Source organism: Gymnoscopelus microlampas, assembly GCF_963454915.1.
Source record: "Gymnoscopelus microlampas genome assembly, chromosome: 24".
NCBI classification, from domain to species: Eukaryota; Metazoa; Chordata; class Actinopteri; order Myctophiformes; family Myctophidae; genus Gymnoscopelus; species Gymnoscopelus microlampas.
In genome coordinates, this window is record NC_139961.1 from 33,451,149 (window position 1) to 33,473,836 (window position 22,688).

At 46.0% G+C, this 22,688-nt stretch overlaps 1 protein-coding gene across 2 annotated transcripts in view; it reads left to right on the forward strand.

Annotated features, from left to right (window-relative positions):
• nbeal1 (neurobeachin-like 1) overlaps nucleotides 1-22,688 on the forward strand; it is a 79,108-nt gene that overhangs the window by 30,135 nt on the left and 26,285 nt on the right. For both annotated transcript variants that reach the window (XM_084050725.1, XM_084050726.1), the window contains 19 exons: nucleotides 893-976; nucleotides 1,458-1,556; nucleotides 2,449-3,023; nucleotides 4,002-4,134; nucleotides 4,778-4,897; nucleotides 5,991-6,306; nucleotides 6,816-6,895; nucleotides 7,982-8,071; nucleotides 10,040-10,226; nucleotides 10,597-10,730; nucleotides 13,192-13,351; nucleotides 13,573-13,675; nucleotides 13,891-14,050; nucleotides 15,862-16,020; nucleotides 16,872-17,031; nucleotides 18,121-18,209; nucleotides 18,410-19,036; nucleotides 20,338-20,513; nucleotides 21,201-21,489. In XM_084050725.1, the coding sequence (XP_083906851.1) occupies nucleotides 893-976; nucleotides 1,458-1,556; nucleotides 2,449-3,023; nucleotides 4,002-4,134; nucleotides 4,778-4,897; nucleotides 5,991-6,306; nucleotides 6,816-6,895; nucleotides 7,982-8,071; nucleotides 10,040-10,226; nucleotides 10,597-10,730; nucleotides 13,192-13,351; nucleotides 13,573-13,675; nucleotides 13,891-14,050; nucleotides 15,862-16,020; nucleotides 16,872-17,031; nucleotides 18,121-18,209; nucleotides 18,410-19,036; nucleotides 20,338-20,513; nucleotides 21,201-21,489 (3,741 nt within the window). The remainder of the gene's footprint in view (nucleotides 1-892; nucleotides 977-1,457; nucleotides 1,557-2,448; nucleotides 3,024-4,001; nucleotides 4,135-4,777; nucleotides 4,898-5,990; nucleotides 6,307-6,815; nucleotides 6,896-7,981; nucleotides 8,072-10,039; nucleotides 10,227-10,596; nucleotides 10,731-13,191; nucleotides 13,352-13,572; nucleotides 13,676-13,890; nucleotides 14,051-15,861; nucleotides 16,021-16,871; nucleotides 17,032-18,120; nucleotides 18,210-18,409; nucleotides 19,037-20,337; nucleotides 20,514-21,200; nucleotides 21,490-22,688) is intronic.

A 22,688-nucleotide genomic window follows, 5' to 3' on the forward strand; every position in this document is an offset into this window, starting at 1 on the left:
GGCTTGTGTTCTCACAGCAGTCCGTGGCTTGTGATGGCCTGGATTTGTTGATGATGATGATGATGATCATGGTTTGAGTCCTCCTTTTTTATTTTCCCTTACCCACAGTCCCTCTCCAGCCGGTCCGTGCCACAATGTTTGATTAAGCGCTTGATCACTGTACGCCATGAATCCGTGGGTTTATTTTACGACCTCAAAACATGTTGACGGTGAAGGACAGAGCTGGACGGAGCTGTGTTTGTTCTGTTTGTCATTATTTCTCATGGTTTGGTGTTTGTTCTAATGGGCTGCATTCTACGTGTGTGGGTGTTTGTGAAGAAAGGTTTTTCCTGTTGAGAGATTTTTGTGTCTTATCTGTGTGGAGGTGGGTGGTACTGGGTATGTTTTTGTATACTGTATATACTTCCTCCTCCTGTCAGATGCTCCGGGTGTCAGAAGGGAGAGAGTCTCCCTTCTGACACCACAACTACTGCAGTTAAAGCTGTTACTGCAGCCTCCCTCCAAACACAAGCACCGATAATCTGGGATCTAACGTCACTGCTGATTTTACTCACAGGGTCTCACACTCGCACACAAATAAGCCCCCCACATGTAGACGTGCATGCAAGTCTCCTTTTAATTCCCGCAAGCGTGGTTGCATGATGTGAGCTGCGATATTTATTTATTTTATTGTTTTTAATGACTACATTATTATTTTTACCATGCAAAGCCCTTGTAAGCGTTAAACTTTGTGCATGCCATCCAAAGTGCTGTGTGGCAAACATATTCTGCTGGAATAAAAGGAGACTTCATTCACGTCCGATCACACCACTGTCACTTTCCCCCCCCTCCACTGCGCCGGCAACAGGCGACCTGACCGGCTAGTGACTCGAAAACGTTGTTCTTCTCCCAGGTGTTTCAGGGGCGTTTGGACTCTCTCGCCATAGCAACCATCAAAGCCTTGACAACGGTCATGCATAAATCACCAGCTGCAAAGGTAAGTGATCAGTGTACTGTGTACAGTAGTGTGCATGCAGTGTACGAAATTGGGCTGAATGCCTAACTTACTTGAGATGCTAATATTCAGTGTCTTGGTGCTTCTTTTGTTGGAGAAAACTAGATCTGAGAACACTAGAGAATCAGCACGCTAACAGTAAGGTTGTGAGTTTGAATCCCTGGAGCAAAGTGAATGCATTCAGCCCTCCCTCAGCAATTACAGGGTCATTAAACTAATGCCTTGCTCAAGTGAAACAGCGCAGTGGCCAACAGATGATGATATAAAATATTGACGTTTGGATCATGAATATAGTTATTATAAATGTTAGATATTGTAGATAGATAGACTTTATTGATCCCAAGGGCACTTTAGGCCATATCGCTTTAATGAAAATATGTGAATATGGGGATTTGAACCTGTGCTTCGTTCGTACCACCTTTCCCACAAACACAAAGCTGACAGAGACATCTCACCCATACAGGAGGTGTTCAAGGAGCGGATCGGTTATAATCACCTCTACGAGGTGCTGGTCTCCCTGGGCCAGCCGTCCAGACACCTTCTCAAGGAACTCATGAACATGGTAAGAGAGACTTGTCTGTTGTGCCTGTAGTTCTCTATATCAGTGGTTCTTAACCCTGTCAGGCCGCGACCCCCCATAATAATCATATTTGAACTGGGGACCCCCCCCCCCCCTGAGAAGCACTTGGAATTGTAGGAGTTGAGGCATTACATTTAGTTTGACTCAGTTCCCACAGATACATATTGTGAAAATAGCAGATCTACAAACTCACAATGCCTCCCGTCGCGAGGCGTTGTGAGCTTGTAGATCGGCTATTTTCACAATTTCTGCCTCTTATATTTTTTGACAATTTGGCCAATTTTTTACAATTCTTTATAGTATAGACTATAGAGATTGTTGATTACTTTTGATGCAGTGTTGGTCATTTCATTTAAAAAAAAATGTTTAGGTATTAAAAAGGTCTTAAAAGTCCTTAAATTGTCACTTCACTGTCATCTTGGGACCCACCAAAAAATCATATGGGGACCCCCCCTGGGAGTCCCGACCCACAGGTTGAGAACCACTGCTATACAGTATGTCCTCCTTAAGCCAAATTGAAGCCAAAATGAAAATATTTTCAAGCTAACAACGCGTCACTAATCAGTTCTGGTTGGCAAGTGACACCGTCGTGCGACAGAGGTTTGACTCTTTTTTTACCTTGCTGTCTGTCTGACTGTTTGGTTGACTGATCATTGCCATCATTGTGTGTGTGTGTGTGTGTGTGTGTGTGTGTGTGTGTGTGTGTGTGTGTGTGTGTGTGTGTGTGTGTGTGTGTGTGTGTGTGTGTGTGTGTGTGTGTGTGTGTGTGTGTGTGTGTGTGTGTGTGTGTGTGTGTGTGTGTGTGTGTGTGTGTGTGTGTGTGTGTGTGTGTGTGTGTGCGTGCGTGCGTGCGTGCGTGCGCGTGCGTGCGCAGGCGGTGGAGGGCGAGCACACGTCCGTGGGCATCCTGGGCATCAGCAACGTGGATCCCTTGCTGCTGCTGGTGCAGTGGCTGCCGGAGCTGGACTCCTCCGAGCTGCAGCTCTTCACGGCCGACTGGCTGCGCCGCCTCTGCTGCCTCAACCGCCAAACCCGCGCCACCTGCGTCAACGCCACCATGGCCGTGCGGGCGCTGGCCGCCCTGGAGAGCCACGAGCGGCTGCACCGCGCCTGCGCCGAGAGCCTGCTGGTGCTCCTGGGCTCGCTGGGCTCCCAGTCCCTCGGCGCCAGAGAGCTCCTGGGTCTGCTGCGTCTGCTCCGGCCCCCGGAGGCTACCCAGCCGCACCCGTACGTGGGGGCGGCGCTCAGGGCCCTGCTCGCCATGGTGCGCAAGCAGGGCCTGGAGAGCTCCATGCAGTACTTCGACCTGTCGCCCAGCATGGCCGGCATCGCCGTGCCCACGGTGCAGCGCTGGCCCGGCTCCGCCTTCAGCTTCCTGGCCTGGCTGTCACTGGACCAGGACCAGCAGGGACCGCCCAGCAAGGGTGACAAGAGGAAGCAGCTGTACAGGTGAGAGGACATGAGGGAAGTGAAGGAGTGAGTTTAATGATGTAAAGTTAATATACACTAAATCTATGGAGAGAAGGAAAGAGGAAGCAAAATCGGTTGTCTTTCGTCCAGAATGTTTGTCACTCATAATTATCCGCAGAGGCTCTGTGCACTTGTCATCTTTAGCAAGCTAACACCCACAAAGTATAACACTGCATGTGACAGCTATTTTTAAGTGGCTGCTCCACGAGTCGAGTGAGGAAAGCTGAGTGCTGCACTGTGTGTGAGTGAGGCGGGGCTGCTACAGTACGTCGTGGGCAACAATGTGCGTGCGTGCGTGCGTGCGTGCGTGCGTGCGTGCGTGCGTGCGTGCGTGCGTGCGTGCGTGCGTGCGTGCGTGCGTGCGTGCGTGCGTGCGGCCTTTGTGACACTGCCGAGTGAGAAAAATGTAGTTTGGTTTCTTGACTTTTCCATTAGACAGAGAAATGAAGAGTCATAGGAGAACGCGTGGCTGGTATTGATTGTGCAGAAATTGCGTATTGAAACGGTTTCAAATATTCTGAAGTAATCTCTTTAGCAGCACCTCACTAACTTCTGGGGGAAGAGAAAGAGAGAGAACAAATGGAACTATAGCAGACAAAAGAAGGTTGCTTCCCAGTCTATAAAAACACTCCAAAAATAAATGAGTGGGGGCAATCGTGCAATCGGGCAACCATTAGTGTCAATGGCTGATTCTTCATCGTCTATGTTGACACTAGTAAGGGTGCTTAACCACTTAAGCACCCTTAAGCATCCAGCATCCTATTCTGGGGGGAACACTTGCCAAAAAATAGCAGATCTACAAACTTGAGCTTGTAGATCAGCTATTTTTAGCGAAGAGATTTGGTGTAGCGGTCCACGTACAGTTGCAGCTCAGGTTGGTTTCATTAAGACTAGAGGGTTTAAGCGGTTAAAGAACGCTAGGTGTTTCTTCTCACTTGTTCTTCTCCTCCTGTGTAGCTTCTTCACTCCGGGGGGCACCGGGTTTGAAGCGTTCATCAGCTCAGCAGGGGTCCTGGTGGTGGCTGTGTGCACCAAAAAGGAATACGTCACAGTCATGCTGCCAGATTACTGCTTCTGTGACTCCCTGTGGGTGAGTCATTTGAACCACTTGAGTCCTACAGTAGCATCACTCCTCTGGAGTGTACAGTACGTTCAATGAACATTGAAGTTTAGAGCTAATCAAATGAATTGCATTGTTGAAATTAGGAAGGAGTACACATTAGGAGTCGTCATATATTAATAGAATGTAGTAATAGAATCAAAGAGAATGTAGAAGTGTGTGTGTGTGTGTGTGTGTGTGTGTGTGTGTGTGTGTGTGTGTGTGTGTGTGTGTGTGTGTGTGTGTGTGTGTGTGTGTGTGTGTGTGTGTGTGTGTGTGTGTGTGTCATTCTTAAAGACAAATCTGTCTTTAACCCATTAAGACCGGGAACGCATCTGTGTCATTTTAGATTTCTTTGGCTATTCAAAAATAGCAGATATACATGCTTGATGAGCTTGTAGATCTGCTATTTTTGGAAAATTGTGAACATTTTGTGCAAATTGTTCAATATATATTTTTTAAAGCGAGTATTTGTAACTCAAATCTGTGTGTGTGTGTGTGTGTGTGTGTGTGTGTGTGTGTGTGTGTGTGTGTGTGTGTGTGTGTGTGTGTGTGTGTGTGTGTGTGTGTGTGTGTGTGTGTGTGTGTGTGTGTGTGTGTGTGTGTGTGTGTGTGTGTGTGTGTGTGTTTACAGCACAGCATTGGTGTGGTGCACGTGCCAGGCAAGAGGCCGTTTGGTCAGAGTTTGGTTTACATCTACGTGGACGGACAGCAGAAGCTGTCGGCTCCGCTCAAGTACCCCACCATGACAGAGGTGAGACACGTGTCCCCCAGTTGTACAGGATTCGCTCAGTTGTGCATTTCATGTATTGTTGAATGACAATAAAGCTGTCTATCTATCTAGGATGACTGAGCGGGGATCCATACGGTATCCATTACATCTCGCCCATGTCACTGTAGTCGATTTAGTTCATTTTTAGTTTCAATTATCGTTAGTCAGAATCACTGCAGCTTCTTAAAACAGTCGTCCAAAAATGACTTAGCTGTTTGCAATAAAATAATCTTTTTTTTTAAAACAGCAAATATCAATCAATCAACTTTATTTGTGAGACCCAGGGGTCCATTAAAAACATGAAAAAACTCTATAGTGTACATACAGATTCCGTGACCTATTTTACCTATGTGTACTGTATGTTTAGTGGACTGGCTAGATTTACATCATCCCAAAATCTGTTGACTAGCACAGTGGTAAAAAAAGACATGTTTTAGTACATACGAGTATGAGTACATACAAGTATGAAAGTGCGGAGACTGGACCTGTTGGGTATTACGTTAGTTCTCAAAGTGTGTACTTATACTATTATTTATACTTTGGCTATTCAAAAATAGCAGATATACAAGCTGGCCGCGTTATGAGCTTGTCGATCTGCTATTTTTGTGCAAATCTTTGAATATATATATATTAACTCATTATCTGCCAAAAACGTTATAAACGTTTTTGAGAATTTGCAAAAAAATTGCAAAAAAAAATCTAAAATTATTCTTTATTTTTGGGGGGTTTCCGTTCGTCCAGGAGAACTAGGAGATAACATTTTCCAAAAAGTTGCTCCTCCATTCACTTCAATGTTAAAAAATAAACGGACAATTTTTTATTTTTTTTTACCGTACTAGCTTAGAAAACACTGGCAGTCTGTGGGGGTAAAAAGAAAAAACTCTGGCAGTTTAAGAGTTAAAGCGAACATTTTTAACTCAAACCTTTGCTTCTGGAGGTCCCTGGGACAAAACAACATTGAGATGGGGGGTCCGCAGCCAAATGCATATCATTTTTAGTGGTCCTTGACAAGGATCACTGTATCACACCACCTCATTGTCATTGTGGTTTCTCCTCTGCCCTCCTCCACCCACAGCCTTTCACCTCGTGCTGCATCGGCTCGGCGGGCCACCGCACCACCACGCCCCCGCCCTCTCAGATCCCCGACCCGCCCTTCTCGTCGGCGTCCGCCACCTCCACCGGGCGCCCCTCTCTCGGGGGCATCCTGTCGCCGCACGCCTGGGGCGGGCTGCTGGGCGGGGGCAAACCCGAGTCGCTGACCAAGCTGATCTCGGCGGGGACGCAGGACAGCGAGTGGGGCAGCCCCACCTCCCTGCAGGGCCAGCTGGGCAGCGTCATGGTGTTCCACGAGCCGCTCCAGCCCAATCACATCAAAGCCATCTGTAGCGCCGGTGAGCCAGGGGGGGGGAAGTCAAGGCCAGTCCAAACCACACCAGTGCAACTCCTTGCAACATGCAACTACTCGCAACTACACTGCTCAAAATAATTAAGGGAACACTTTGATCCCTTAATTCTTTTGAGCAGTTTTTGTTAGCAGTATGTACACAGTTCATGAAAACTCAAAAATAATAAAGGGATCAAAGTGTTCCCTACATTTCTTTGAGCAGTATACTTGCAGCCATTATCCCCAATGGCAGTTGCAAGGAGTTGCATTGGTGTCGACGGACTGACCTTAAAATTGAGGATTGAGAAGAGATTCAGTATCGAGATATCAAAACAGAGAGAAAATGTGGCAATATTGAGATTGTTATGTACATATTGAATATTAACATTTGACAAGTTGATCAATGTTACTGTATCTTATCTGCTTTTCTGTCCTTGTATCTTACTCTCTCTGTCTCTCTCTCTGTGTCTCTCTGTGTCTGTCTGTCTGTCTGTCTGTCTCTCTCTCTCTCCCCAGGTCCAAACTGTATCTCTCCATTCCAGGAGGCGGACCTTAGCGACCTCTCAACCAAACTGCTGCTGCATTATTCACCAAAGGTGACTGGCACACCCGGCCATGACTCATCCCATTTCACTGCTCATACCAACTCTTGCCTTTCTACTCTCGTGTGTAACTGAAGTGAATAATAGAGCCCCTATAGTGTCATTTGACCTTGAATTTGACCATTAGAATGATAACGGCATTAGAACAGCTCCACGGACAAGGACATTATTCTTTATTTTTAGAATCATTATTGCATAACATTTGTGTTACGCAATAATGATTCTAGCAGTACTTGTTCAGCTGTAGGTATGGGTTGAGCAGTGGTGGAAAAAGTACTCACATTTTTTACTTAAGTAAAAATATCAATACTACAATGCAGAAATACTAATGTTACAAGTAAGAGTCCAGAATGAATAAAATACTTGAGTAAAAGTACAAAACTATTGGTATCAAAATGTACTTTAAGTACCAAAAGTAGAAAGTACTCATTATGCAGAATGTCCCATTTCACAAGTTTTCAAAAATCTTTTGAAAAAAGCAGATCTATAATTATAGTGGAGTAAAAGTACAATATTTACCTTTTGAGGTGTAGTGGAGTAGAAGTAAAAGTATTGAAACATTCCTCAAAAGTGAACTTAACACTTGGGGTGCCAGAGTTTTATTAAAAAAGTGTACGTTGAGTGCCTGAATTTTTAACCATTTTTGAACCTTTTTCAAGTAGTCACAAAATATTTTCAGTGATCACCGTCCTCACGGTGATCCCCTCATTACACACATAGAGGTCTCGTACAATCGGGGGGAAAAAATTAAAAACATTCGGTAATCCGTTCCATAGTTGCAGCCAGTTGAATATAGTCAAAAATACATTGTAAAAACAAAAGTACACAGGAGCAGAGATACAGGCTTTTGAAGTCATAAGTTAACCAGGAAGTGGATTAAAGTCGTTTTTTTTTTTCAAAAAACGTATACTGTATATACGGTTTTGGCACTCGACGTCAGTTTTTGAAAAGAAGTATATATACGGTTTTGGCACCCAATGTGTTAAGTACAGTACTTGAGTAAATGTACTTAGTTACTTTACACCACTGAAGTAGGGTTACCTCTGCTCTGACTAAACGGTCCCTCTGGTTTTACAACAGGCCTGCAGGAACCCCATCTGTCTGGATCTGTCTCCAAACCTGCTCCACGGACGGCTGACTGGGAACAAAGTGGTCAACTGGGACATCAAGGTAGAACACACACACCCTAGTGCTTGTGAGTCTCTCGTATGTCTCGGGGGGGGGCTGCTTCGCCTGTACAGGGAGGTCAGAACACCAGGTTACACACACACAAAACTGCCGCTACAGGCGGTATACCCATGAAGTAAACACTAAATGTATTCAATTAATTATCCGCTTAAGCCCCTATATACTGTACTTCGCCGTAAGAGGAATAAGCTTTTTTTTGCGAAAAAAAAGCTGATCTACAAGCTCACACCGCATCGCGAGATCTACTATTGTCACTAGTTTTGAAACATTGTCAATACTTTGGAACATTTTGGAAAATATGCCGAAAATAGAGATACATTAATTATTGTAGTTAATTGCATTTTTGTCTATTTATTTTCTTGCATAACACAAAGAAGATCCAACATCCCAAATACCCCATGGAACCACACCCTCGTTCATACAAGTATATTGCACAACTGAGACATTGAAATAGGATGCAAATACACAATATAAAACAATAACTTACCTATTATGGTTACTTTACTATTGTCCCCTGGTAACTGGGGTCTGGGATGGGTCTGTGGGTTTTTCTGTTAATCTTTTGAACAAACCACTGTGGCCTTGTGGTTAGAGTGTCTGCCCTGACACTGGGAGGTCGGGGGTTAGAACCCCGGAGAGTCATACCAAAGACTATTAAAAAAAGAAAGGAAGAAAACGGTACCCAATGCCTCCCTGCTTGGCACTCAGCATTCAGGGGTTGGATTAGGGGTAAGTCCCTGTGACATACTAACGTCATGTCCAGGGGGTGCACTCGTACATTAAGCTACCTCATGCTAAGGAAATAGGAGAAAGGCTCCTGATCTATGGGCCACATGGCTCGGGAACCATTGGTTCCCAAGGCTACATACTTACATTTTAATAAAACTTTTTGTTATGGGTCTAGTCTTGTACTGGATGTCTCTGCTATGTAGCAAAACATTTACACTGCAGCTCCTGTGTGGTCTTTGTGTAGAGACAGTACACACTGTTGTACGTACCGTATGATTCCCATTCCCAACTTTATTTTGTGTGAATTAAGCAATGGTTTCAAAATACAGATTTTGGATTTTGACGGGCCAAAATATAGCGAAATACCCAGAGCCTAAATTAATTTGATCTATTTTCTTGTATGTAATTTATATTAAAACACAAGTAGATGCATGTGAAATAGGTCTTTGTTTTCTGTATGAGGAGATTGTGTTGCTGAAGGATGCTTTGGATAAGTGTACATGTGTGGTCACAGGGATTGAACCTGTGACCCTCTGGTTGCAGGAGGGTCTTTACCAGAAGACCCATGCGTTGTTATAAACATGCAGAGTTAAACGTCACTGTCGGCAGAGGGTACATGGGGTCCAGTGCTGGTAGAATCCAATCCAAACTCCATACTTTTAGTCACTGAACCAAATCTAGACATCTGTTTTGTATTTTTGGTTAAAAATACAAATTCATTGAAAATATATTGAAACGGATATTTAGAACCAATATTTATTTGATATTGGTTATTTTGGACTTAATCTTGCTCATGTACGTTAATTGAATAATCGAGAAGCAGTTTTTTTGTTACATATTTCCTTGATTAATTTCTTGTCAACATGTCAACGGATCAACACGAAGTTTTAAATAATTGATTAAATCGATTAGTATGATGAACCACTTAACCCTGGCCTGTATTATTATTTGTTGTACAAAAATAGTATAACAAATTTGTATAGAATTGCAAAATAGCCAATATACAAGCTCACGTCACAGAGCATCACATTGTGACGCGTTGTGAGCTTGTAGATCTGCTATCTCCCCCTTCTTTTTAATAGTTGTTCATTAATCGAGGTAAAAGTTTGAAATAATTGTGATATCGATTTGAGGTCTTATCGCCCAGCCCAATGATCACCTGTGTAGGTGTCATTTCAAATGTTCCTCTTCTAATGCTCACATCCTTGGTGCCTGTGTCAGGACGTGATCAACTGTGTGGGTGGTCCACCGGTGCTGGTCCCCATCCTGGAGCAGTTGGCTCTGCTGACCCCCGATCAGCAGTGCAGCGACCCCACCGCGGGGTCCGAGTTCATCACCCCTGATGTGACCTCGCCCGCCGCCGGCGGTGAGGGAGACTGGGTCATCCTTCCATCCAATAGGGCTTCAGGTGTGTGTATACATACAGTGGTTTGTGTGTGTACAGTATTTGTGTGTGTGTGTGTGTGTGGGGAGGTGGCCTTTAATAATGCTACAAACCATAAACAGTCAGGAAAAGTTGTATCAATGTACTGCATCTGTTAGCAGCATTACAGCATGTCGTCGATGTCGGGTGGAAAGCTTGTATAAACGTATCTACAAGTTCACAGCGCGTCACGATCCGACACATTCTGAGCTCGTAGATTGATTAGCTATTTTTGCTACCTTGTGTGACACTGAATTCATTTATGGGAAAACTTAAAAAGCTCAAATATGGAGAAACAAGGTTTCTGCCCGACAGCAATGATGTAAACTGTATTGTTGTTTCTGTGTGTTCTCAGAGGCGCGTCTGGAGAAGAACCTGGTGGCCACCTTCCTGCTGGTCCTCAAACACTTCCTGCAAAGACACCCCATCAACCAGGAGAGTCTTCTGCACTCGCATGGAGTAGCAACAATGGGAGCTCTGCTGCAGAAGGTATCAATGCTGACACTGTGTGTGTGTGTGTAAGTGTGTCTGTCTGCGTCTCCCTTGCTTAGTTTATCCTCTGTCTCTTTCTATTTTCTCCCCGTCTGTCTCTTTCTCTCTATGATTTTTACGGTGTGGTTCTATAGGATGCACTGCCATCTTGAAGAGGGTCTGTGTGCCTGGAGCTAATCTCGCAAACCACTGTACCGATCAGCGCCACATTTCTTGTGCACACCTCCAATCAGAGCATGTGAGCGGAGCGACGCGATTTTGACGTGAGCGCGGAGCGGGTTATAAAAAGGTTGGAGCGCTACTCAGAGCGAGGACCGCCTCCCGCTCCAGGCCGCCCTCGCGGGGGCCGCGCACCGAATGTTTGATCAGCCCGGTCGCACGGACTCAGAGACACACAGACATGTGCAGTGCACAGCGCACCGAGATGTCATTAGAATTTCTACTTTCTTTTTCTTTTCTTTTTTTTTACTGTTGAGCGACCCGGTTTGAGCGGAGCGTGGAGCGAGATTTGCGCAAATCAACGTGAGCGAGGAGCGGAGCGCGGGGGGGGTTTAACATGAGCGAATAGCGAGCGGCATTTCAGCCCCCTGGAGCGCGGAGCGGCATTTTCACCCGCTCCGCTCCGCTCACATGCTCTGCCTCCAATAGGCCAAGGAAGTGTTTCCACTAATCTAATTCTTTTCACATATGGTTTATACTTTATGAAATATTTTACTTAAATTCCATAATGGCCAGGCATGGAATGCTCTGAATCATACGTCATAGATATGACATGCTGCCTGTCACTGTATATGGCATACTATACAGTAGATGACTGACATCATAGATGACACAGGTCACAGGTTGGCCTCATGAAGTCTGAGATCTGCATTAGAGTCACGCCGTTCCCATATGGATCTCTTTTTTTCTTAAGCCATCGGACAGATCCTTAACCTCACCAAACCCATGCCTAAAGTGCACCCTACAAACGGAACCTAACCTGAACCACTGCAAGCTATAATCGTGAGATTGCCCTCGTCCAATCAAATGGCATAGATCACGGATATACGTATCTGCTAACACTGTCCCCAGCCAGGTGACTTGTCCTGGGGTCTTTTTCACGAAAGCGGAATTAAATTATCCTGGTTTAAAAGGCAAATCCAGGTTTGACAAGCCTGCGCTGTTCAGCCTGGTTTATTCAGTTCCACGAACGCCAAGCCGGGCTGAGAAGGAGCGGCTTTGTCGAGCCAGGATCGTTAAACCAGGCTGAATGTGAGTTCACATATTCCTATAAAAGACCATGAAAGTCGATAGCAGAATCCTTGAACTTGACCAATCATGGAGCCCAAAACCAGAGCAGCGTTCTTCTCTGTGGCTGAACAGCAGCACTGCAGCAGCTCATGGAATCATACAAGGAAGTAAAATGTATAATAGGCTAAGCAAGAAAGGAAACACGGCCGCAATAAGTAGATCCAGGGAGAAAGCGTTGCAAAGTATTGCCGACAAATTAAATGCACAAGTTGTCCAAAAATATGCAATTAATTTATATACAAGTCCATAAATATATAATTCAGTTAGGCTTAAACATGAGGAGTTTAAGTGAATGTTGGAATTATAATTATAAACACTTAGAATAATTTTCTAATTTCTAAAATCGAAGATCTACAAGTGAAAAGCTTGCCTTTTGGCGTTGACCCCCGACAGAGGTCCGGGGTACACGGGGGTCCGGGGGTCAACAGGGTACACGGGGGTCCGGGGGTCCACGGGGGCGGGGGTCCGGGGGTCCGGAGATCCATGGGGGGCCGCGGGTCTACACGGGGGTCAACAGGGTACACGGGGGTCCGGGAGTCCACGGGGGCGGGGGTCCACGGGGGTCCGGAGATCCATGGGGGGCCGCTTGTCTACGGGGGTACACGGGGGTCCACGGAGGCGGGGGTCCACGGGGGGCCGGGGACCCCCGGCCGCCATAAGACAAAAAAAAATCGGGCTTGTAGATCTTCGATTTTTGAATTGAATATTTGAATGAGAATTGAATAAGTGTGGAAAAACTCATTGGTTTACGATTAGAGTCATTGGACTAACAGCTATTTCACAAAACTTGAAGAACAAGGCACTGGATTAATAAAACTTGGCTGTTAGCCTGGTCCGGACCAGGCTAACTTCACAGCTAAATTGCCATGGTAACTAAGGCAGGATTGCATCAATTTTCTTTTGTGAAACCGGATCATGGATAAACATATCCAGGTTTACTGGCTAAATTAATCTGCCGAGCTAACTCAGCTTTCGTGAAACCGATTCCTGGATAATTTAAGCCAGGATAGCCGATTAAACCCGGTTTAAACCCGGTTTATCCCTAATCCAGGTTTCGTGAAATAGACCCCTGGATATCACTGACACTGTGTGTGTGTGTGTGTGTGTGTGTGTGTGTGTGTGTGTGTGTGTGTGTGTGTGTGTGTGTGTGTGTGTGTGTGTGTGGCAGCTTCCAGCGGGCCTGGTGGACGTGAGCGTGCTGGTGTCGGTGCAGCTGCTGGTGGAGCAGGTGACCTACGAGAAGAACCAGCCGCTGCTCCAGCAGCTCTACACGCACCTGCTGTTCAACTTCAACATCTGGAACCAAGGAGACTTCCCCCTGCGCATTGGTGAGCAGCGGTGTGGGTCATGTGTTTAGTTCAGTAATTAAATTAATTCAATATGATGCATGCATGCAAGACATAGTGTATATCTAGTCGAGTTGGATGGTTGTAGATGTGTTTGTGAGCAAAGGGATGTGTGTGCTGCTGGCCTATGTTGTTGCTGTTAGTGGGTTTGTTTCCATATGATTGTGATCACTGTGCTGTTTTGTGTTCTCTTGTGGCGACAGGTCACATCCAGTACATGTCCACCGTCATCAAAGACAACAGGAAGCAGTTCAGGAAAAGATACGGAGTTCAATTCCTGCTGGACACCATTCGCCTCTATTACGGGTGAGACTCCATATGCCAGAATACATTGCTGCGCTCGTTTTGTTGCACAGGACATTTAGGTTTTACCACCTTTAACACCTTGAGCTGTGATAGTGTGCATATTGCACGGCTGACTGTAAAAGGAGTTCTACCCGTCCCTGATTTCAGTTACAAATGAGGTAATAAGATCCCAAACAAATGCACTTCCTTACGTATGTTTTCATCTTTTGTTTTAGAAAGAACACTAATAAAGAGAGTGAACTGAGTGAAGATGACGTTCGCACCATCCGTGCCTCGCTCTGTGGCCTCCTCAAGTACTACATCAGCAAGGGCATGTCCCAGGACGAGATGCAAAGCATCCTTGGACACATCGCCGCCATCGGAGACGAGGAGCAGGTGAGGGCTGGAGCTACGTAGTGACAGGGCACCCGATTTGAAGGCCTTCTTATGAATGCGTTCTTATGAATGACATCACATTGCATCAACCACATAACCACAACAACCCTGGTTTGGTCCTGGAACCTGTGTTGCACTTCTTGCATGTCAGGCTTGTCAGCCCTCCATTCCACCCTCATCTTTTTTGGTGCTCCTCACTGCCACTTAAAGGACAACGACTAACCTGAGTCCTGTGCTTGTTTATAGCAACACATTGCTCTTAACTCTGAGCTCTCAACACACACAACGCTGCTGGAAAGTGTTATGGTAGATTTAGAACGACGGGATTCAGGTTGAAAATCAGCAACGTTGCCCTCTTGACGGGCAGCACTCGACAGTGGCTCAGGAGGTAGAGACAGGCCGTCTGAGAATCGGTTTGATCCTCGACTCCCCCAGGCTTTGTGTCACCTGTGGTTAAATGTCCCTGAGTAAGACAATTAACCCCTAACTGCACCCCCGTGCGCTCACTTGGAGCAGCACACTGCTGGGTCAAATGCAGAGAAGTGATTTCCATTTGGCGATCACTACAAATAAAATAACAATTTTGTGAGAATACCTGTAGTGACACTTAATAACCCTTCAAACCCTAAATACTGGGGTCCCCCAGTGGTTTATACTTGATTCCCTCCTTTTCCCCTCCACCCCAAATCTCTTGAGTGAAAATAGCTGATCTACAAGCTCACACGTTGCGCGCTTTTCGGGATGCTAGGGCTCATGTGATTTAAAATGAGAATTCACTTACAGCTCTCCTTGCAGCTGAACGATCTTTTGTCCAGTGCAATATCCATCAGTATTCTCTGGCTCAAACTGAATGCTAAGCGTTTTCTGTCTCTTTAATCATTCTCGGAACCCTCCACCGCCCCCCCCCATCGAAACCACTCACTATCTTCAGTAGGAGCATATCAAGTCAGCTGTTTTGCAAGCTCCGATTCCGGCCGCATCCCTCCCTCCCTCGTTCACCTCCTTCCTCTCTCTCTCCTGGTTGTTGGGTCCAGGCTTGTTTTTCCTTTCCTCTGTCACTGTCCATATCCCCTTACTCTGGTGTCGTTACTATGCGGATGCTGACATCATCCTGTACAGACATATGGTCAGTATAATCTGGACATCCTGGTTCCTCTGTTGGCCGTCTGCCTGCTCTCATCTCTGCCCCCTCTCATTCATCTTCAGGACAAATCCAGGCGTTCCGTCTATTTGTGGTTATTGGAAAAAGACTAAATATGTATATGACTGATTGCACTTATAAGCACCAAAATAACATCAATAGAAAGTGTCGAACCACCGATGTCTGTGCTATTAAGTGACTCTGATGTTATCCAGTGCCTGGGTTTGATTATAATTTGTGATACAAATAACGTACCTTCCCCTGGACCTCCAACTGCTTTGCTAGTAGCTCAAAATTACTGTATGTAGCTAAAGTGTAATAGATAACGTTTGAAGACCCTAAATAGTTATTTATTACCCCAGTATAAATGCAGCATTGTGAATTAAGCAGAGTGCAAAACAAGCTGGCATACAAAAACCTTTGTAAATACAGTTTGAATACTGTGGTGTTTGTAGAGCATGGTACTGTATGTAGGAACATACTGTAGGTATTGTAGGTGCACTCATTCTGGATGTGTGTGTGTGTGTGTGTGTGTGTGTGTGTGTGTGTGTGTGTGTGTGTGTGTGTGTGTGTGTGTGTGTGTGTGTGTGTGTGTGTGTGTGTGTGTGTGTGTGTGTGTGTGTGTGTGTGTGTGTGTGTGTGTGTGTGTGTGTGTGTGTGTGTGTTGCAGCTGTGTGGGTTACTGGAGCTGTTGATAGGCCTTCTACAGAGCAGTCCAGCCAAAGACCAGCTCTTCCTGCTGCTATATGAGCCCGGGGCTGCAGACTCCTGCTACGCTCTGCTGCTCAACAACAAGCACTCGGACCGCCTCCGGGAGCTCGTCTTCAAGGTGGGCCCTAGTTTGCACACTGCCCAGACCCATTCTGAGCTCCACGTTTTAAATCCATGGTCCTCCGCCTCAGGCCTGGGAGCCTATCGACCCCCACACAGTAAAATCCTTTAACTCTTGGAGTGCACAAATGCAACCAATGGCCCTTACAGGTCCAGGTGGTTACATTTGTACACTCTTGGGGTTAAGAATTTATAAATGAATACTGAGGACTTTACTATGCATGGGGATGGGGTTTCCCAACCCTCCGAGTCTGATGTAAGAGCAAAATAGCTGCCATGTGAATATGATCAGTGATGGTTTTCTATTTTACCAGAGAGTTCATTGCGTTCAGCTTAATTAGCAAATTAATTTAACTATACAGTAGGATAGAATGAAACACATGTTTGCTCTGGGTTTTCATAGACAGAGTTGAGAACCATGGCTTTAAATATCGATGGATTCCATTCATTATTCCAGCTGAGCAGCACAGTCTTAGACCCTGTGTGTGGATTGGACAAAGATGATGGGGATCAATTTAATCCTTTTCATCTCTTCATTGATGTTAAATGGAGATTAGTTAATTAAGTTGTTTGTTGCATTGATGTCTTTGGTATGTTGCACACGTTGATCTTGACTGTACTATTAATTAGGCTTTACTAAACCAGATACGTTACCTGAGAACATGTCATTTGTCATTTCCCATAACAGCCTGGGAAACACGGCAAAAGAATTTGAAGAAAATTAAATACACGATAAAGAACTGAATTGATGTCTTCAAGAAGTTCCATGGTCACGCTTCTTCACGTAAAACAAAATCCACAATGCCGTAATGCTTTAATTTCTAATTGAGCGTGTTGTGCATTCCCCAGCTGTTTGAGCGCATGCTGCGCTGCGACCGCGTCTATGAGAGGAATAAGCAGCGTCTGAGGCTGAGGGAGGCGGGTTACTCTGGCCTGTCACTGCTCTTCTCAGACCTGCACATCACCCCCACCCTGGTCCGCTGCCTGCTCAACCAGGTGCTCCACACAGGTGAGGGGAAATCACTTTACTGCATTCACCCAGTAGATGGCTGCTCAGATGAGTGCATGGGAGGAGCAGTTACAGTTGTAGATGTCTTGCTCAGGGACACTTACGAGCCTATGAGCTTATGAGCCTACGGTCAAACTGGGTACCTTCCCATTCCTAGGCGGCCTCTCTACCAACTCATCCATGACCTTCACTGTCAAACACTGAGTGTTAACTTAACTGGATAAATGAACACTGACAATTTTACTGTGTTGTTTATCTACGCTTGCAGACAGCTAGCAATGACTAAACACATACAAACATGCTAACATATGCTACTGTATATCGTGAACCTAATCGATACAATCACAGCATTGTAATGTACCATCACTCTCTGGGATGCTTTGCTAGAATAGATGATTAGATGCCTTGCTCATCTAACCATTGGCGCTTCGGTTGCAGTCCAAGGGCACACGGCTTTCATCTCTCCCCCGCATTCAAAAGATACATTTTACTTTATCATATTTAATGTTGAATTTATGACTATTACAGTGACATAGTTAACTGGCTAATACTGCTACGCACGCACGCACGCACGCACGCACGCACGCACGCACGCACGCACGCACGCACACACACACACACACACAACAACCACACCACAACAAACAGTGTGGGATGCCAGGATTCCTACCCCAGTCACCCCCTTACTTTCCAGTAAGACCAATTCAATTTAAGTGGCCATTCCTTGAATGAATTGAATTAATGAATTACATGAACTCTCATTGAGCACCAAGGCAACTTTCTCATACTTAAGCCTATTAAGCTGAATTTTTTGTTTATTTATACACGCACACACAAGTTTGTGCACACACACACATACACAGTAGAGGAGGGGAAAACGACTGTCCTGGGACGTGGATTTAGCGTTTAGTCAATGCAGTGTGTTATGAAGTTTATCGTTGAGGTTACAGAGTGCACAGAATGGCTGCCTGTCTGCCTCTCACAGGGAGTTAACCAGGCAATAGAGTGAATAATCTTGTGTGTGTGTGTGTGTGTGTGTGTGTGTGTGTGTGTGTGTGTGTGTGTGTGTGTGTGTGTGTGTGTGTGCAGATAACGTTGTGAACTACAAGGACCTCATGGCTCTCGTCCAGCTTACTCACCGGGCTGGACCCAACGTGCGCCTTATTGTCTGCAAAAGGGTAAACACACACACACACACACACATCCACACACACACACACACACACACACACACACACACACACACACACACACACACACACACACAGTGAACACTTTACCCTGTCTCATCTCCCCTCTCTCTGTCCTACCTCCACCCCACCTCTACTCTACTTTTAATTTAATTGTCTCCTCTCCTCTTCCCACCCCTCCGCTCCAGGTTCATCAGTTGCTTCAGTCCCAGCAGGAGGCAGCGGTGCAGATCGCCAGGCAGCAGTGTTGGCAGGACACCCTGATGAGGTTGTACCTGCGAGTCGGAGGGGAAGGGGGCTCGTCCTCCCGGGGAGCACCGGACTCGGTCAGCGCCTGCAGCCTGGACCTGGGCCTGGGACCGGGTCGGCCCAGCAGCGGCAGCAACCGCCTGGAGCTCCCCTTGGAGAGGAGAGGCCGGGCGGGCAGCGCCGGCCGGCTGGACCGGCTGGAGGACGACCGCCTGAGCGTGGGCGACGCTCGCTCCGTGGACAGCCTGGACAACGGAGACATCATCTCCCTGGTGGACACGCCTTCCTCGTCCGCCTCCGCCGAACCCAACCTCACGCCCTTCAAGCCCTGGGCGGCGGGCAAGTCCGGGGGCCTGAGCATCGACCTGTCCTACCTGCAGGCTTACGAGGCCGGGGAGAGCGGGAGCCAGACGCCAGGCAGCATGCCCAGCACGCCGTCACCCCTGGAGACGGCCAAGCCCTTCCCGGGAGGCTCCGGGGAGCGCGAGGCCACGTCCTCCCTGGCGGACGACAGCTTCCTGTTCAGCGACAACATCTCCCTGGGAGAGTCCTTCAACAGTGTTGAGGTGAGGGGGGGGGGGGGTGCACGTGGGGAGCCTTAATGTGAGCCGCCGCACTGCTTCGAGAGTCCACTCTTTTAGAAATATCTCCTCTAGGTGCAGAGAGTTTTCCCTGGAAGCCGGAGGATTCAGAAGGTGCAAGTAGTTGCGAAACCAAATCCCTGCATGAAATGTAGGGATTAGCTGACGTGTCTTCTGACTCAGTGTGTAAAAATGTCACCGACATGTTAGGGGTGTTGCAGCTCTCACTTTCATTTGCCTCACTGCTCTATAAAATCCTGAGTGTTAACTGCAATCCATAACTTTCACGTCCTAGCCGGGATTTGAACCCAGCTTTAATTTAACTCGCACTGTTTTTAAATTAAAAATATTTTTACACTCTCTGAGTTACAAATGGATAAATTAACACTGAGGATGTTACTGCATGATCTCATGTTTGGAATTCAAACAATGACCACTAATCATACACTACTAAACTTTACTGTGTGCTCTCATGTTTGAAACGACCACTAATCATACAGCAGTAAAACCATATCCACAAAGGGCAGGTTGTAGCAGGTGCCAGGGTCTATCTATGTTTGTTGTGATGTCATTGTTAACAGTGACAGATTCAACACCTGCTTAGCTTGCGGCCTGACTAACTAAGTTAACTTCACCGCGTTCATCGTCTGTATCTGTTGTTGCAGACAACATCGGTGTTACAGGAATGTATTGTTCCATTGCCCTCAATGGATCATTATTCAAAATACAATTGTATTTGCACACTGCAATGCATTAATAATTTACTGTTGTTCTACAGCAGAAAACTCGTTTTCACTTCTCAATATACTCTCTTTCGCAATGTTGTTCTGAACCGCAGCTTAACGTAATATGCCCCAGGAGGATTGTTGCTTGTATTTCTATCCTGTGCTGCCATAGACGCCTACAGACAATTATTTTTGGTGGTGTTGGTTCAGTTACTAAATACTATGTGCGGGACAGAAGAACATGTGAAAACCGAAAAATTGTGAGTCCAAAAAATGGATTATGAATCATTATCACAGGTAAAATATCGAGAGGCTGTCTCTTCCTCACACTGAGAAAGAGCAAGACGTTAATCGAAAGGTCACCTTTGGTGGCAGTCCAATACATTTCCATGGGAGCATGATCCAGTGTATTTTTCTGTTTTGAGTTTGAGACGTTGAAAAGTTACATCATGAAAGTTAGATCATTCCTCCTATGAGACAACATTCCTCACATGGATCTTCTACTGACATCACTCTCTCTCTCTCTCTCTCTCTCTCTCTCTCTCTCTCTGTCATGGTCAGCGGGCTGAGGAGGAGCTGTGTAACATGCTGCTGGAGATCCTGCTGTGCGTGATGTGGCGTGGTGTGGAGGGATCGGACGACAACGCCTGGCTAGAGAGAGGCCAGGTGTTCTCGGCTCTGACCAAGCTGGGCACGGCCAACGAGCTGCTCCTGCCTATGGACCACATCAAGCTCAGGTCAGAGCAGAATCAGGGATGGGAGTTTACAGGCTTTCAACGCTTCAACCCTCTTGAGCCATAAAGAGGCCGTCCCCACCGAGAATGATAACTATAAAGATAACGATGTCAAACGCGTAGAACGTGACGCCCTGTAATTACGAATGGATTTTTATTGGCTGCCAGTGTTTCTATCGTTTACCATTGTCGTCGTCTTTATAGAGTAGAGTTGAGTTAGAACGACAATGTTTTTTATAGTTATCATTATTAGTTCTTGGTGTGGATAAACAACATACTCTACCATACAGATTGGTTCAAATCATGTTTCATTCATTAAAATAATTTCTGTTTTGCAGCTTTAAAGTCATACTGTGTAACTTTTTAAATCAAAAGTTATTTTTGATATAAACACTATTTTATATCTCTAAACACTATTGAGTCATGAGTGTCTGCCCGCAACATTCGCACCAAAACAACACAGGTATCGGAAGTGTACTGGAAATGTATTTATTCAAGTATTTTAAAGTTGACGCAGACGGCACTAAAACCCTGCGGCTTTCATTTTGGAGTGGTTTGCCCATGTTCTTGTTTCAAATTGAAGTCTTGGAATCGCATTTCCAACAGACACAACAGAGCTACAGTACTAGGGGTGTCCCCAAAAAGACAGACTTTAAAATAAATAGACTCTCTCTCTCTCTCTCTCTCCAGCCTGATGGAGCGCATGCTGGAGTGGGCGGTGAGCGACAACCGCGAGGCGTCGGCCGCCACGCTGCCGCAGCACACGGAGAACGCGGTGCGCCTGCTGCACGTGGTGCAGGACTTCCTGCAGGCCGAGGGCCTGGTCAACCCGGCCCTGTGGACGGAGAAGGCGCTGGAGGAGACGGTGACGCTGATGGACAGCCTCATGGTCTGGTACTCCTCGGGCAGCCAGTGGCTGCAGCTGTCCCAGGTCGGCCTCCGCCTCCTGCTGGGTTTCATGGCCCAGGAGGACCCCGAGGTGAGGCTCTTATCTGTGGTGCTGGTGGTCCATGCCAGTGATTCCTCAACCTTATTAATTTCAAGGACCCCCAGTTTGATATGTATTAGGCCTCGGACCTCCATTAGACCCAGGTCTCCGGGAATAACCTCAGTGTTCATTTAACTCAGAGAGTGTACAAATTTGATTCCATTTGTACCCTCTCGGAGTTAAAGACCCCTAAGGGTCCATTTGGTTCCTAACCAGTGGTGTGTTCTACCGTCAGATGCTGTGTACGGCGTATACCTTGAGATTTTTTTCCGGCGCTACCGTATACCTTCAAAAACTGTTTCATCCATTGAAAACGCGAGAGCGTATACCCACGACCACGCGCATCGTAGCGTAGCGTATACCTTCCGAAAAAAAATAGAACGCAACACTGTTCCTAACTATCAATCACTTAGCTGCAGACCCCCCCACCCCTCAAAAACCCAGGGGTTCTCCGGACCCCACATTGAGAACCAGTGGTGTATGCGGTGTGGCGTGTTGCTGGGTGATGTGTATTGAGTTCTCCAACATGACATATGATATCAGAAGAAATGTGAGTTAGAAATGCACTCAAAGAGATGCTACACCTGCACCACAAGCTATATATAAGCATATAGCTTTGACCTTGCAATGTGACCTTGAACTTTGTCTGATTTGCTAAATTTGATCCCAATCGGATTAAAACAACCAAACGGACAGATTACAATGCACCCGCTCCACTGGGCGCAGTGTAAAAATGAATTATTGATTGTGCATGTCCATACTGTATGTGTGTACACTTCAGCAGAACATTCTGCTGACCCTGTACTTCTACAAAAACGGAGGCTTTTGTAGAAGTTATGGTTAGAAGCTTAGGTTTGGGTTAGGATTAGCATGTAGTGGTGAGGGTTTAAGGATTATGGAATGAGTGTAGCCAATAAAAAATAATATGTGTGCTTTAATTTAACCACTTATGGCCTCATATGATGAATTGCAAAAAGAGCCCTTCTCTACAATCTCAAAGCTTTTAGATCTGCTCTTTTAGCTATTTTTGAAACATTTTTACTCATTCACTGCCTGAATTATTTCTGGCCGCGTTTGCCCACTGCCAGAGATTTTTCATTGAAAAAAGAAAGTACTCAGGAGCCGAGATACAGAATTTTTAAGTTAACAAGGAAGTGGAAGGGGAGTCTAGATCTTCGAAAAATCATATC